Here is a 17,048-nt window from a genome sequence, read left to right as displayed (position 1 = left end):
CCACAGGACTGGAAAAGGTCAGTTTTCATTCCAATCCCGAAGAAAGGCAATGCCAAAGAATGCTCAAACTACCGCACAATTGCACTCATCTCACACACTAGTAAAGTAATGCTCAAAAATCTCCAAGCCAGGCTTCAGCAATATGTGAACCATGAACTTCCAGATGTTCAAGCTGGTTTTAGAAAAGGCAGAGGAACCAGAGTTCAAATTGCCAACATCCGATGGATCATGGAAAAAGCAAGAGAGTTCCAGAAAAGCATCTATTTCTGCTTTATTGACTATGCCAAAGCCTTTGACTGTGTGGATCACAATAAACTGTGGAAAATTCTGAAAGAGATGGGAATACCAGACCACCTGATCTGCCTCTTGAGAAATTTGTATGCAGGTCATGAGGCAACAGTTAGAACTGGACATGGAACAACAGATTGGTTCCAAATAGGAAAAGGAGTTCGTCAAGGCTTATTTAACTTCTATGCAGAGTACATCATGAGAAACGCTGGGCTGGAAGAAACACAAGCTGGAATCAAGATTGTCGGGAGAAATATCAATAACCTCAGATATGAAGATGACACCACCCTTATGGCAGAAAGTGAAGAGGAACTCAAAAGCCTCTTGATGAAGGTGAAAGAGAGTGAAAAAGTTGGCTTAAAGCTCAACATTCAGAAAACGAAGATCATAGCATCCAGTCCCATCACTTCATGGGAAATAGACGGGGAAACAGTGGAAACAGTGTCAGACTTTATTTTTCTGGGCTCCAAAATCACTGCAGATGATGACTGCAGCCATGAAATTAAGAGACGCTTACTCCTTGGAAGTAAAGTTATGACCAACCTAGACAACATATTCAAAAGCAGAGACATTACTTTGCCAACAAAGGTTCGTCTAGTCAAGGCTATGGTTTTTCCTGTGGTCATGTATGGATGTGAGAGTTGGACTGTGAAGAAGGCTGATCACAGAAGAATTGATGCTTTTGAACTGTGGTGTTGGAGAAGACTCTTGAGAGTCCCTTGGACTTCAAGGAGATCCAACCAGTCCATTCTGAAGGAGATCAACCCTGGGATTTCTTTGGAAGGAATGATGCTAAAGCTGAAACTCCAGTACTTTGGCCACCTCATGCAAAGAGTTGACTCATTGGAAAAGACTCTGATGCTGGGAGGAATTGGGGGCAGGAGAAGGGGATGACAGAGGATGAGATGGCTGGATGGCATCACTGACTCGATGGACGTGAGTCTGAGTGAACTCTGGGAGTTGGTGATGGACAGGGAGGTCTGGCATGCTGCGATTCATGGGGTCGCAAAGAGTCGGACACAACTAAGTGACTGAACTGAACTGAACTGAAGAAATAAAATGGTAAGACATAAAAAATGAAAAATCTCTTAGTAATTAGAGAAATTCAAAACAAAACATTGCACCATCAAAGAGGCATCAAAAGAAAGAAAATCAATAAAGTTGATTCACTGGAGGGAAAATAAATTTGTACACTTTCTGGAGGACAATTTGCCAATATTTACATAAATCCTTAAAAACCAACAGGATTTTGACAATACAACTTATGGGAATTTATCTTATAGAAATAATTAAAGACAGAAGTAAAGAATTGGCTGCAAGCATCATCTGTAAAAGAAAATTTGGAAAGAATCTGACATCTATCATCGGGGATTTATTAAATAAAACAGCTGCATCTGCTCAGCAGATTACTATGTAGCCTCTACAAAGTGTGTCTGGTATCTGTATAGTCCTCAAGATGTTACTAAAATATTACCCAGGAAAAAAAGCCTGGTAAGTACAACAAAAAAATACATTTATGATCTAATTCGGCAACTACACATTTACTTAAACACATATCTGCTGGTGCTGCTGCCGCTAAGTCACTTCAGTTGTGTCCGACTCTGTGTGACCCCATAGACAGCAGCCCACCAAGTTCCCCCGTCCCTGGGATTCTCTAGGCAAGAACACTGGAGTGGGTTGCCATTTCCTTCTCCAAAACACGTATCTACATATATATATGTGTGTAGGTGGAATGATGATTGTGGCTGTCCGGGAAGCTAAGACAGAGGATATTTCTACATTTTTTCCTTTATTTTTATTTTCTGAGGTTGCTGCATATTGCTTAGGCAATATGAGAAAAAAGAGTATTTAATATTAAATTAAAATTTAAAAAATAAGAAAATAAAATTCCAAAATAAACTTCTGTGTGCGGAAGCAGGAAGAACATGGAACCCCAGGCCTAGAATCTTCTCACCAAGCATCCACTTGCACAGTAGGGGCCACTATCCTTGCCTGGAGCAGCCACCCGGCTGACGCCAACCACGTCTCAACGCTCCTATTTGCCCAGCTCCATCCAAGGGTGCAGGAGGAGGGCACCTCCTTGGAAGGAGGGCAGAAAAGCTGTGTTTTAAGAACATGCCCCATGTTTCTTGAAGAATGTAAAAGGCAAAGAGATTTAAATTGGACTTCATTATATAACCATGTACCTGAAGTGAAAAAAACAAGTTCTACATAATTCCTAGGGACTTCGCAGGTAGCACAGTGGTTAAGAATCTGCCTACCAATGAAAGAGACACAGGAGACGTGGGTTCGATCTCTGGGCTGGGAAGAGCCCCTGGAGTAGGAAATGACAACCCACTTCAGTATTCTCACCTGGAAAAATCCATGGACAGAGGAGCCTGGCAGGTTACAGTCCATAGGGTTGCAAAGAGTCTGACATAACTGAGCAACTGAGCATACAGTTCCTAGTGGGAAGAGGGGACCTTAAACCACTGGACTAAGACAAAGAACCACATTTAGAACAGCCACAAGGGAGATCTGGCAATTTTTATTCAACCCACCAGGATCTATTTTCAGGATGCTATTGTAATGTTTTCGGAGAAGGCAATGGCACCCCACTCCAGGACTCTTTCCTGGAAAACCCCATGGGCGGAGGAGCCTGGTAGGCTGCAGTCCATTGGGTCACTAAGAGTCTGACACGACTGAGCGACTTGACTTTCACTTTTCACTTTCATGCATTGGAGAAGGAAATGGCAACCCACTCCAGTGTTCTTGCCTGGAGAATCCCGGGGACGGGGGTTGGCTGCCGTCTATGGGGTCACGCAGAGTCGGACATGACTAAAGCGACTTAGCAGCAGCAGCAGCATTGTAATGTTTACTGCATTAAAAAAATACGTTAGAAAATATTTGGTGTGAAAAAATCAGTGTAAAAGGCAATACATATTTTATAAACCCCAAAGGATTTTGCACACATTTCAATGCTGTGAATTTAAGCATCTGAAGCCCGACATCCTCCAGCTCGCCCAGGCCCAGGGCCACGGTGGCATGTCCTGGCGCAGCTTAGACAGCGTATCTTTTCTCCCCCTCGCGCTTGGCCTTATGGTGCTTCACATAGTCGCTGTGCAGCTCCTTGAAGACGTCTCTCACCCCCAGTTGCAGTGAGGCCCGCAGGAACTGGATGTCGGACTCAATGCACAGGTCCAGGATGAGGTAGATACCCTCTTGCAGGAGGACTTTCACCGCTGGATACAAAGTGACCTGGGATGAGGGAATACACTTGTCTGTGAGAGCAAACAGGCAGATGCCAGGCCCTAGAATACCTGATGAGGGAGTCCAACTTTGGCTGCCAATTTGAGAAAAGATGCTCCTTTTAAAATGTCATTTTGCACCTTAACTTAATTGAATATTCATATCTCAAAAGTTTATATTTGGAGGAAATAGAGGTCAATTCAAGCCAACAAAAACCTGTAGCAAAACATCATGAAATCACAGAGGTAGCTTTGCTATTCAGTAAATGATGCTTCTGTGCTTACCAGGGGTATTTAAAAACTGGAAGCTTTAGATTTAAAAATCTTATAGTAAAAGTCACCTTATGGGTCCCATTCTTCCATGTGGCCAATCTTACTGGAAGCTATCCTACCTGTGGGATGAGGGCAGCAAAGTGACCACTTTCCCCCAGAGCAGGGCAGGTGGGCAGCATTCTCCAAGCAGATCCCTGATAGATCTTGTCACAGGGCCCAACGTCAGATGTGATTTCTGATTTCTAATTACCATTTAATAGGTTTTTAGTTCTTTCAACAATAACACAATGGGCCCTAAATCCCTAAATGCCCAGAATAATTTAATCGGTCCCTATATTCAAAGAGGCAATCCTTCCAAAGAATCTGGGTTAACCAAAATCTGGGCTGCAGCAGGAGAAGTGGGCAGTCCAGCCCTGGTGTGACCACATCTGCTACTGGCACAAACTTTCAGATCAGAGATTCAGACTGGTATCTGGACAAAAAGGCCAAGACAGCAGGCACTGCTCACCCTGCAAGGGCCTCAGAGGCTTCAGCTGGACCTGGGCTGCACAGCGTCTGCACACCACAGCAGCAGCAACCAGAAGCTGCAGGAAGGTTCGAGCCGACAAGCCTGGGGGGTGGCCGGTTCTTTATTAGTGTCCTGATGACCTAGCAGCTCATGCCTCTCTGCAGACATGCAGCTTCTAGCGAGGATACAGTTTATTAACTAGAAGAAGCGTGATTCACCAAGGTAACCTCTGGGAGGCATAGTCCTAAAGAGGCGATTTGTTTCTACTGCTAATGATGCTATTCTTCACAGTTATGGTTATTTTCATATGATAGCTCAAAAAGCATTTGACAGATGATTACCTTAATTAAATTTTACTATTTTATAGATGATAAGAACATTCAAGGACGGCAGGAGTGACTGGTCTGTGATTCCATACTAAGGTATTAGGGAAGGAAAGAAAAAATGAAACAGACAAACTAAAAACAGAAGTCTTTAACCTCACTAGCTGGGGTGAGGACCTGCTCACTCATTCACTGAATCATCACTCACGAAACAAATAATCCCCCTTCCAATGGCAAGAAGAGGCACAGTAATTTCCCCAGTGGCAGAACAGATATCTGAACTAAGTGCTGGAGTTCAGATGTCACAATCCTTTTACCTGGCGTCTCCTGGTGAAGGCAAAGCCCAGAGCACAGGGTGGGGTGGGGTGGGGGAACAGGAAGGCAGTAGGATCAGAACACCACAAGCCCTGCACACCTTTACTTTAGACAACTTATTTAGAAAACAAGGGGGGGAAGCCAGTTTCTACAACATTGGCCAATGAATGAAAACACTTCTAGGTAACTTTTAAAAGGCCCCTAGGCCAGGTGAGTAGGAGAAGGCAATGGCAACCCACTCTAGTACTCTCACCTGGAAAATCCCATGGACGGAGGAGCCTGGTAGGCTGCGGTCCATGGGATCGCTAGGAGTCGGACACGACTGAGCGACTTCACTTTCACTTTTCACTTTCATGCATTGGAGAAGGAAATGGCAACCCACTCCAGTGTTCTTGCCTGCAGAATCCCAGGGACGGGGGAGCCTGGTGGGCTGCCGTCGATGGGGTTGCACAGAAGTTGGACACAACTGAAGTGACTTAGCAGCAGCAGCAGGCCAGGTGAGTAGTGCAAACTATTTACCCAAAGCTATCAATAAAGAGGGAAAACTGTAAATCTGATCTACGGGTAAAAGAGAAGATAAAAGTGACCATAATTTCCCTGACACATACCCAGGGTAACACAACACTGCATGGAAGAAACAAGGTCTTCAGTAGCGGCTGCCTCCCCCTGACCGAGGCTGTCATCAGCCCCAATCACTGACACACCTTCACCCATGGCACCTGCCTCCAAAACGTGAGGGGAAGGCAAGTCACCCCACCATCCAGCTTGTAATTAAAACAACATGTCTTCCTGGTCACCAAAGATTTACGGTTCTCTCAGTAGAAGCTGCTAATGCACACAAAATACTTTCTTCATTACCAATTTTAAAAACAAATAAAAGGTAAAACACAGAGTGTCCTGCCAATGGATTCTGGGACACAACTCCCTAAGATAATTCCCAAAGCCTTTGGTCTTCAAGATTAAAAATTTAAAAATAACTGATAAGCATAAATTAGACATGTATAATGAGGCTGGGATGTGAAAGACTTTTCATACAGTAAATCTCAGGATGATAAACAGTGACTTCACACTTCAAATTAGACTCCCCTCTTGTCCTTAGGTAAGAGATACTGTGGTGTCTCATTCAGTTCTTCAGCTCGTGTTCCAACAAAAGCTCACACAGTAATGACTGCTTGGGAAATATCAAGAGTCTATAAAAATGCTAAACAATTGCAAGGAAACCAAACTCCAAGCCCACATCTCATTCAAAGGATGACTTGAAGGGGCTCTTGCGTGCGGCTCTGGCTCCCATACACCTGCCTCCCGCCCACATGATGGGCATCTCCACTGACTGAGGGAGCAGAATCGGGGCTGTGGAAACGCCCTGAAACAGGGTCAGGACGGAAGCCAAGACCACGCCAGGCTTTCTGAGGAATCCCATTTAGATGACCCTCCTTGGAGGAAACACTGACTCCTCTAATTTAACACTTTACCAGCGACTCACCACCATTCTTAAGAGTCACAATAGGATATTCTATTGAGAGCAAGATATACTACACAAGTAGAGAGATATATACCTGAACATAGTGTACTCTAAGCCTCTGACTTTCCATTTAAACAAATAAGACTTATACAAAGAAGTCTTATAATGAACTTACTACACAGGTCACAGGGGGTCTTGTGGAATTACAAAAATAGCACATTGACACACCAAAGTGAGATCACTGTTGAAGAATGAATGAATTATCCCGAAGCCTAAAGTCAGATGAACTGGGATTACAGCCTTTAATCCAACTGAACAAGTCTACCGGGATCTTTCCCAGGTCACCTACTTGAGTGAGAGCAGCTGAGTCACATGCACAAAGAACCCTTGAGCCCCCTGCTGCTGAGGGACCCTAGGACCTCTTTCTGTCTCCTGCTCTAGGACTTGGGTAATATTTCATCTCCCTTATGACCCAAGAGACCAAGCAAAATAGGCCTAGGGTTTGTGCTGGAGCAAGAAAAGGCCTAACGGTGGCCGCAGGAGCCTGCAGGCCTCGCTGCCAGCCTCTGCATCTTTGTATGGCTCTCTCAGTGACCCTGCAGGGCTGCTGCACTCTCAGAGCAGCTGCCACCAGGGAGGACCACCAGGGCCCATGGGTCACACTGCCAGAAGGCCTGTGATCAAGGGCTGCGAACAGAAGCACCTGGGAAGGCAGGCGGCTCGGCCTACCTTCTGTGCCTCCACCACATACTGGGCCACCATGAAGGGGGAAAACACCCGGAACTCCTCGGCCCGCGCTGCCATGTGGCTGTACATCCTTTCCACGAGGCGGGCACACTCCAGTACTGCCGGCAGGTCCTCTGCACTTCCTGTGGAAGAAAAGTGTTTCCAAACTGATTAATTCAGAAACCATGTATTTTAACTCTCCTAATTTTACACTTTCAACATAGCCCCAATTATTCAAACCTTTTGTTTTTGTTTTGTTTTGTTTTTCCCTAGACGCTTTAATTGGCTCAATTTGAAGACAGAATTAGGGGGAGACAATGCATTCAAATATTTATCTATATTACAAAGAGAAGAACACTTACAATACTCAAGAGTCCGTGATTGTTTTTTTAAGAGATGAACTAGAATAACCAAGATTTTAGGATGAATCTAGGATTGCTATTGTATTTAAAAAGGACATGAATATCTAAAAGAAAAATTTTAATGTGGAAAAAAAGAAAAACCATCTTAAAAAAAAGGTTTTTGATATCAAATGGTTCTAAAGATAAGATGGGTCTTTGCCTCATTAAGTTTCAGAAGTCGTCTAGGATTTTTCTTTCGTAGTCGGATATATATATATATATGTATATATGACTCAACTAACATTACTAGATCTACCCAGTTTTCCAGATTTATTTCAGACTCCTAGCTCTTCCCCTAGAGTGCCAGGATCACCCAGGCCTTAACAAACTCCTCCTCAGAATTCTAACAGTCTGAAATGTACCACAACCCAGGGTACATATGCCATCCCAAGTCTGTCACAGCAGGGTGGGCCGGGTACCCTGGCACAGCAGAGCAACCTCCCTGGTTTTCCCTCAGCAGAGTAATACACTGTTTTTATTAAATTCTAGAAAATGCAAATAAGCCTATAATGACAAAAAGCACATTGGCTGCTGCCAGGGGCTGGGGCTGGACCCCAAGAGGGCTCTTCTGTGGATGAAACAAATGCTGTTTTAATTGTCGTGGTGCTTTCCTGCATGAATTTATCCATCAAAACTCACTGAAGTATAAATTTCAAATGGATGCAGTTTCTCACACATATATATGCAACATTGAGCTTAATTTTTGGAATGCACAATAACCTTTTTTAAACATTGAATATACATACAAATATCTTACACATAAGCAATTTTTCTAGGTGAATGCTCTTTTATGAAAGTACATAAACTGTTAACATCACTCCACTGAACATTTCAATAAGTAATACTTATGAGTGAGCCTCTTTAGCTTCTAATCTATACCACATCTTCTCTCTTGAAACTCTGAAGACACATGCGGTTCACTCAGGAATTCCTGGCACCTGTTATTTCAGTCCAAATTTAACATGTGGTCATTAAAGAGTATTTTTTTTTTTAAGTCACTTGAGTTGTGTCCGACCCTGTGTGACCCCATAGACGGAAGCCCACCAGGCTCCCCCGTCCTTGGGATTCTCCAGGCAAGAACACTGGAGTGGGTTGCCATTGCCTTCTCCAATGCATGAAAGTGAAAAGTGAAAGGGAAGTTGCTCAGTCCTGTCCGACTCTTAGCGACCCCATGGACCATAGCCTACTAGGCTCCTCCATCCATGGGATTTTCCAGGCAAGAGTACTGGAGTGGGGTGCCATTGCCTCCTCCATAAAGAGTATAACCACCCACACACAAAAAAAATAACCAGCTAAGATGCTCTGCAATTAAGCCATGAACACATCAGAGAGCCCAGTCTGGCCTGATGGGAGGTGACTGGGCCACACCAGCAACGACGAGGCAGAACCCAGAGCCCAAGATCAAACTTGAGGCATGCTGATGACCACATGCTACACACACCCAATCCACCCTGACTGCCAGGCCAGGACCAGGTCTTCTGCCACAGTGGATGGCACAGCCAGAACCAGGCTCTTGCTCTTGAGTTCAGAACTGATCTCAGTGGCCTAAGCAAAGAGCTGGGGTCACGCCCAGGGGCAGGAACCTGTTTCCAAATCCTGTTGCCAGACAGACTCACAAAGCACAGGGGCAGGAACCTGTTTCCAAATCCTGTTGCCAGAAAGACTCACAAAGTCACATGAAAATGCAAAATACCTAATTGTGCTACTAGCTGACCCCAAAATTAGGCAAAATAATTTGGGAATTACAGTAATAACTCTACCTATTCTCTTTCTGCAAAAGGTAATTGGTTAAGTAGCTTAAATCTCCAAGTCTAAACCCATTAACCTGATTCACAAGTGGGGATTACCACCATATACTTGGGTGATTACCACCTATATATTTCTAGTTCAGAACTATTGCCTTGGGCTTTCCCCCCTGATGCCCTCCAAGCTGAGCTCTCAGGCCCTCCTTTGTAGTCCCGAGCACCCAGCACACCCACCCTTGTGCCAGGCACATCACATGGTATGTTCATGCCACACAAATTTGAAACAGCACAGTATAGAGCGCCTCACTTTATATGCAAATTTCTAAATAATGAGAATCTCCTACAAATTAGAAGTTTAGCAAGAATCAACCAACTTCAAGGCTGGAAAACCAGCTGTACACATAATTTATGCGATTGCCATATGGCAGTTTGCTTCACTGTTAAACAAACACGAACTTGCAGAGATACAGTGGGAATGGTGAGCTGCAGAGACTCCACCCTTTTAAAACATGAGTGATGAGCTGGCTCGGCCACTGCCTGCTCCCCTTTAATTTCCCCACTGACCTACGAGCTCCAGAAATAGTTCTTGAATCCACACACTTCTTTTCCTTCAGAAAAGAACTATTTCAATTAGGGGATATCAAATGCATTCACTGCTGTGGATATAGTAAAAACTGTGTTCTTGCCTGGAGAATCCCAGGGACAGGGGAGCCTGGTGGGCTGCCATCTCTGGGTTCACAGAGTTGGACACAACTGAAGCGACTTAGCAGCAGCAGCAATGACTTTTTTTTTTAATCTAACATTAAAAAAAACTGTTCTGAGTATTTCTTTAATGATCTGAACATGTATCTTATTTAAACTTCACTGGGTTGTTTAAGTTGGGTGGTTTTTTACCTTTGGTAACGTGTGGCCAGAGACTCCTGTAAAATAAACACATTTGAAATTGCGCATAATACCGTTTCTCTGAATTACCTTTATCTTTCTGCCGTCCTTCATGTATAATTGAACGCACCAATCTATGAAAACAGTTCAGGAAAGAAGGGATGGTTTTCAGCATTACCTGCAATAAGAGACAAAAGAATATAAAAATATGTAGGCAACTGTTTAAGTTCTACTTTAAAGGAAGTTGTATTTATTTCCTTCTTAACTTTATCCATCAGGATACTCAAAACAGTTGCAGCAACTCCTTCTAGCCAGGACTTTCTAGGGAAATGCTCACTCTACTTACTTAACTGCTTTACATCCTGTTTTCATGGTTGGAATAGGGCTCCCACACTGCCTAACTTTAGGAATCTAATGAAGCCATCCTGGTTTAGAATTTGCTGAATCTAAGTTGTTTCTGGTGCATTCTGGATATGGGTAGAAACAAATAACAAAAAGTACAGTAGCCAATGTATTCAAGTACAATGGGCACTAGAGAAAAAGGTTACATAAAGCAAACCCATTTAAAATGAGAAACAAAATTTCTCATTATTTAGCAATGAAAAGGTCTGGCTGAGACTTTATCTTGAAAAATGATATCTAAGTTATAAACAGGATTCTTTTATGCTCAACCGTCCTGAGATCTCAAGGTTGCCAGGAGAAATATCAATAACCTCAGATATGCAGATGACACCACTCTTACGGCAGAAAGTGAAGAGGAACTAAAAAGCCTCTTGACGAAAGTGAAAGAGGAGAGTGAAAAAGTTGGCTTAAAGCTCAACATTCAGAAAACGAAGATCATGGCATCCAGTCTCATTACTTCATGGCAAATAGATGGGGAAACAATGGAAACAGTGACAGACTTTATTTTGGGGGCTCCAAAATCACTGCAGATGGTGACTGCAGCCATGAAATTAAAAGACACTTGCTCCTTGGAAGAAAAGCTATGACCAACCTAGACAGCATATTGAAAAGCAGACATTACTTTGCCAACAAAGGTCCATCTAGTCAAAGTTATGGTTTTTCCAGTAGTCACGTATGAGAGTTGGATTATAAAGAGAGCTGAGTGCTGAAGAACTGATACTTTTGAACTGTGGTGTTTAGAAAACAATCTTGAGAGTCCCTTGGACTGCAAGATCAAACCAGTCCATCCTAAAGGAAATCAGTCCTGAATATTCATTGGAAGGACTGATCTGAAGCTGAAACTCCAATTCTTTGGCCACCAGATGCGAAGAATTGACTTAATGGTAAAGACCCTGATGCTGGGAAAGATTGAAGGCAGGAGAAGGGGACGACAGAGGATGCGATGGTTAGATGGCATCACTGACTCAATGGACATGAGTTTGAACAAGCTCTGGGAGTTGGTGATGGACAGGAAAGCCTGGCGTGCTGCAGTCCATGGGGTCACAAAGGGTCGGACACGATTGAGAAAACCAAACTGAATTGAACTGATCCTGAGATCATAGTCAAAACAAGGCACTGTCAAATAAAGCAGCCAGAAGCCACATGTGGCTACTGAAATTTAAATTAAGTTAAAATTCAGTTCCTAGTCATACAATCTCTAGCCCAAATTTCACATGGTCAAGACATGGCCAACAGTTCCCCTGGGAGATGCAGGCACAAACACCGCCCCCCAGGAGAAGTTCTATTCGGCAGCACTGCTCTAAGGCTCAGGGTGAACAAAGAGTGAATCGAGTGCTGACTCTCTTCTTTGGTACAAGTTTATTCAAGCAAGGTCTGGAGAGCATAATATACCATTCTTTATGTCAAAACATCAACTTCCGCAACATGTTCAGAAAGAGGTCATCCTGCCAAGTCTTTCAGTGTGTCACCATGTTTCCTGAGGCCCTCGCTTCATCCTGACATCACAGTGATGAAAAGCACACAAATCCAAGGTCAGACCATCTGAGCTCACACCCCGCTTAACATGCAGTCCTAGACAGCGCTGAGTCTTTCCGCGCCCATTTCCTCATTTGCAAACTGAGGATAACAACAGGTTGTCATGAGGGTTAGATAAGGTAAAACATCAAAAGCTCAGAATGGCACCAGCTGCTGTACTGCTGGGTACCCTGGCTGGGCTCACTTTGTGCTGTTCCCTTCAGATTCACCCGAGCAGATTCTAGCCTGGGGTTTGTATCAACCCTTTTGTATCACCTACTGCATACATACATGACTCAACGCATGGGCCCTGCTCCCTGCAGTGTGCCCACAGGCTGTCACACGTCACGTCCTTCTTTATTGCAATGCCATGTTGTTATCCTTGCCAGCTCTCTTCTACTATTAAACGGTCTAATTCTGCTCAATGGTTTTTCATCATTGGTTTTGCAGGAGATGCACACAGCTTTCCAATGTTACTTTCAAAAACTGCATGAAACCCCACAGCTTTTGCAAGATCTGCAGTTCCAGTTTATAACTGATTGGTATTGACCTCTTCCCTGGTGGCTCACATGGTAAAGCGTCTGCCTATAATGCGGGAGACCCAGGTTCAATCCCTGGGTTGGGAAGATCTCCTGGAGAGGGAAATGGCAACCCACTCCAGTATTCTCGCCTGGAAAATCCCATGGACGGAGGAACCTGGTAGGCTACATTCCATGGGGCTGCAAAGAGTCGGACACGACTGAGCAACTTCACTTCCACTTTATTGTATGTATATTCTACAGTCACACAATAATCTAAGAATCAGCAGGGATCTAACAAACAAAGATGCTGACAAGATGGGCAGGGCCAAAGGTGATTGTTAAGTGGGGAGGACACTGGATGGAGTGCTTAGTTTACCAGAAAATAAATTTTTCAAAAACTACACTATTGGCAGGTCTCCAAACTTAGAGCATTAAAACATTTAAAAATATTTGAATGTGCCTATGAATATGTGCATCTGTCCTATTCAGAAGTTCCCATGTATCATGTTGAGCAGTGGCACAGCAAAATGAACATTGGTCAAAGAAATCCAGTCTTCTAGACAAAATTCAGACTCAGCGGGGTGACAGTGATCAAATCATTGAGCAGCCCTGAGCATCAGTTTCTCTGCCAATGAAATGGGATTGTCACTGACTACAGAAGTGCTGTAGGGGTGAAACAAGACACACAGAACATGTTCAGTAAATGTTAGCTGAACTGAAATCTTTTCTATGAAGCATTTGTTCCTAGTCTCATTTTATTTAAAAAGTGGCATACTATAAAACCAGAACTCAGGATGCCTCACTCACTATATCCAACTGAATTATAAACCCAAGATGATTATAAATTATAATTCATAATTTATATGAATTATAAACCTAAGCCAATGAGTGACATTTAAATATATGATCCCTGTGTCTCAGCAGTAATGAATCTGCCTGCAATGCAGGAGATGCAGGTTCAATCCCTGGGTTGGGAAGATCCCCTGGAGAAGAAAATGGCAATCTACTCCAGTATTCTTGTCTGGGAAATCCCATGGACAGAGAAGCCTGGTGGGCCACAGTCCAAGGGGTCACAAAGAGTCAGACACATCTTAGTGACTAAACAACAACTGCAAAAACAGAATAATTTCTAATGGGCTTCCAGAAACACCTACTACACAGACATGTTTCAAGTGTCAGATTCAACACAGCCTGATGTGAAGGTCACACACTCCTGTGCATGAGAAACCACTTGGGCCCTAGAAACCACTGGAAGCAAAAAGTTTGCCTTGCAAATCCTTACGCTCGTCCTGCTGCTGTTCTTCTGAGGGTTGCACTTCCCTGTCCACACGCACCCTGCCCTCCTCACCTTCGGGTGACACTGCAGGATTGAAAAGAGCACGTTGTGTGCCCTCGAGAAGATATGCCCATACTCAAGGGGCTTCAGGTGGTCCAAGGGCGCGGTCAGCAGGATGCTGAAGGCCAGGCTGACGTGGTGTGGGTTGCTGATGGCCCCTTCCCCCTGCCGCAGCAGCGCAGCCAGGACGTCCAAGACAGGCCCCACCAGAGCCAGGGCTGAGGGCTGCTCCTGACAAGCCTCTCGGGTCTGCAGCTACAGGGCAAGGAACAAGGGACAGAAAATGAAGGCAAATCTCCAAGGAAATAGCCCCAAACCCCAAGTGACAGAGGTAAGAAAGTCCAGACTCCAGCACTGACCAGGTCCCACCCTAATCTCCATCCACACCCCTACCCTCTTCCTCCTGATGCTCCCCCTACCCATACCTAAGTACAAATGGGCTTTGCCCACTAATGCAGGTTCCCAGTGAAACAATAAAGCAACAAAACAGAAGATCAGAGAGAAGGCTTAGACCCTATGCCCAGAGAATGTGCTAATCCAGGGCTATGCTCATGTAGCACAAGTTAGACTCGGAGCTGATAATGACGTAAGCACAAGCTGTGAGCACAGTGCTCACAGCTGACTTCAGGACACAGCCCCAGAAACACGCTCTGCATAAGAAAACCAGAGCATGACAGAAGCAGAAGCGACTGAAAGGCAGGGACAGGGGTATGCACAACCCAGAGGTACTCACCATCAGAGCCGTGACCATCTGCGGGCATGTGCGCCAGAATAAACTGGCCTTCTCTTCACTGCATGGACAGTTCAGGAGTAACTTAACCAATGTTGCAGCCGACAACACAGCCTAGGGGACAAGGGAAAATATTAGCAGTGGAAGGAGCTGGCTCCGGAAGGAGGCCCATCTCGGGAAGCAGGCCAGTCACGGTGCAGTGACAAAGCAGAGCCCGTTAGAGTCCCATGCTGGGGTGGGAATGAGACTTGGCTCTGGTCAAGTCCTGAGGGTGACGCCCTTTACACCACCTGAGGGAATACATGAACTAGGTGGGCAGAACTGTGGCAAAGGAAGAGCCTTCTCTGTAGCGCCTCACTAAACCAAACACAGAAACATGCCGGGACAGTGAAACAGAAGAGGTTGCAGACATTTTAATCAGAGGCCCAGTTCATCAAGGTGGTGTCAAAAGAGGAGGCCACTGTACCTTACCCAAGAGATCCATCTGTGCTCAGGGATAAAAAGCAGGGCCAGAAGAAAACACGGACAAAGTGTAACAATTAGACCAAGTGCCATGATGACAGGTGATGGTTTTAAACCATGAGAAGGGACGGAAAGTGACTATGACCCATATGGGCATCTCACACCGTGAACTCGAGCCTTATGGTGGCCCCTTCCTCCTCTCCTAATATTGTAGTCTCCCCCACCACGAAATCCTAGCTTCTGCGCTTTGCCCTTGCTCCCTCTGACCAGACACCCCCCTCTCTCTCTGCTGAGATCCACTCCCCTCTCCACCTCCCTGGAGGTTGTGTCTCCCCATCAAGGGTCTGCTCACTGCCCCAGCCCCTGCCATCCATCTCTCCACTCACATCCATTCCACCTTCCCCTGTCTCCACAGCAACATCCCCAGTTCCATTCAAATCTTTATCTCTGAACTCAGCTCAGTCTTCACCTCTTCCACGACGTTCCTCTGACTAGCTGATGGGTATCTTTCTTTCTCTTTAATAAATAAATACTGCATGCAAGATCTGTTTCTTGACCAGGGATCAAATCCGAGCTCCCCACAGTAGAAGCACAGGGTCTTAACCACTGAACTGCCAGGGCAGTCCCTGACAGGTGTAAATGGAAATTCATGAGTTGTATTAGCTTGTTGGCTGAAGGAAAGCCCAGAGGCCTTCTCAAAGCTAGGCCTTCGGAGCTGCAGACAGGGGGCAGGGGGGCAGGGCTCACATGGAGAAGCAAGCTCCCTCTGTCGCCCCCAATCTGCCCCCAACCAGCTCTCCTCCCACTCACGTCAAAACCCACCTCTGGGTGCCAATTCTAACCAGGAGTCAAGAAAGCCCTCTGAAGCAGAGAGAGCCTGGGACCCAGTGAGCCCCTAGGTTTCCTCCTCCTGTGCAAGCGACAGCCTCCAGCCAGTCTGGTGCTCAGGTCAGGGGGCCAAACTCGAGCACTTTGGCTCTGCACAGAGGCTCCCTGGACACATTGACCTAGTGTGAAGTCAGGGCTTCGTTAGCAATGACCGAGTAGGCTGGGGGCAGAGGGCCCAAGGGCAGCTTGCTACCCTGAGAGATTCTCAAATGGGAGCTGGGCTATGTAACCAAACCAAGTAACATTTTCAAAAGTATGATGTGAGTGATATCAAACAATGGAGAGTAGAACTTAACTTTTTGTGTGTCAATATTATGCGTGTGTGCATGCTATGCATGCTAAGTCTCTTTAGTTGTGTCTGACTCTATGCGACCCTATGAACTGTAGCTTGCCAGGCTCCTCTGTCCATGGGATTCTCCAAGCAAGAATATTGGAGTGGCTTGCCATTTCCTTCTCCAGGGGATTTTCCCGACCCAGGGATGGAACTCACATCTCTTACATCATCTCCTGCACTGGCAAGCAGGTTCTTTACCACTAGCACCACCTGGGAAGTCCAATAGTATTCCATATGATAAGAACACAGTTGTAATTTGAAAGAGTTCCCCTTTGGAAAATACAGCCTCTGTGCATTGAGGACCTGGGCTCCCCTGAGTCCACAGCTTCGTCCCAAACTCCCGCAGTGCCTACAGTCGCTATCGGATTGATATTGCACATTTGTGTCATTTCAGCACTGACACAGCCATTTCTAACTTTTCCCATTGAAGCCAAAGGAGCAACCCACCTGCAGATCTGCTCTCCACAGGTTACTGACGTCCAGTCCCTGGAGGATACACTGCAGCCACATGCGGAAGTCCTCTGTCGTCCCAGCCTCTAACATTTGGGTGAACAAGGCTCCCAAGTGAGGCTCAATCTCCTCAACTATCTGAACCGGAATTGCAGGATCTGTGAGGGAAACAAGACTGCTAAGATATGGCAGACAAGGGGCAGGTTAAATAAACCATTTCAATAAGATGAAATGGTGTGCAGTCAGTAAAGGCCAGCATT

At 45.2% G+C, this 17,048-nt stretch overlaps 1 protein-coding gene across 2 annotated transcripts in view; it reads right to left on the bottom strand.

Moving 5' to 3' along the window:
- Nucleotides 1-311: 311 nt before the first annotated feature.
- The window catches only part of URB2 (URB2 ribosome biogenesis homolog), a 30,052-nt gene continuing 13,315 nt past the window's right edge, over nt 312-17,048 (bottom strand). For both annotated transcript variants that reach the window (XM_070364607.1, XM_070364606.1), the window contains exons 5-10: nt 16,786-16,946; nt 14,658-14,768; nt 13,937-14,179; nt 10,241-10,328; nt 7,126-7,265; nt 312-3,525 (exon numbers count right to left, since the gene is read on the bottom strand). In XM_070364607.1, the coding sequence (XP_070220708.1) occupies nt 3,328-3,525; nt 7,126-7,265; nt 10,241-10,328; nt 13,937-14,179; nt 14,658-14,768; nt 16,786-16,946 (941 nt within the window). In that variant the 3' untranslated portion in view covers nt 312-3,327. The remainder of the gene's footprint in view (nt 3,526-7,125; nt 7,266-10,240; nt 10,329-13,936; nt 14,180-14,657; nt 14,769-16,785; nt 16,947-17,048) is intronic.

The sequence above is a fragment of the Bos mutus genome, chromosome 28, assembly GCF_027580195.1.
Source record: "Bos mutus isolate GX-2022 chromosome 28, NWIPB_WYAK_1.1, whole genome shotgun sequence".
NCBI classification, from domain to species: Eukaryota; Metazoa; Chordata; class Mammalia; order Artiodactyla; family Bovidae; genus Bos; species Bos mutus.
The sequence above is the reverse complement of the archived record's forward strand: the minus strand, read 5'-3'. Positions and strand labels throughout refer to the sequence as shown.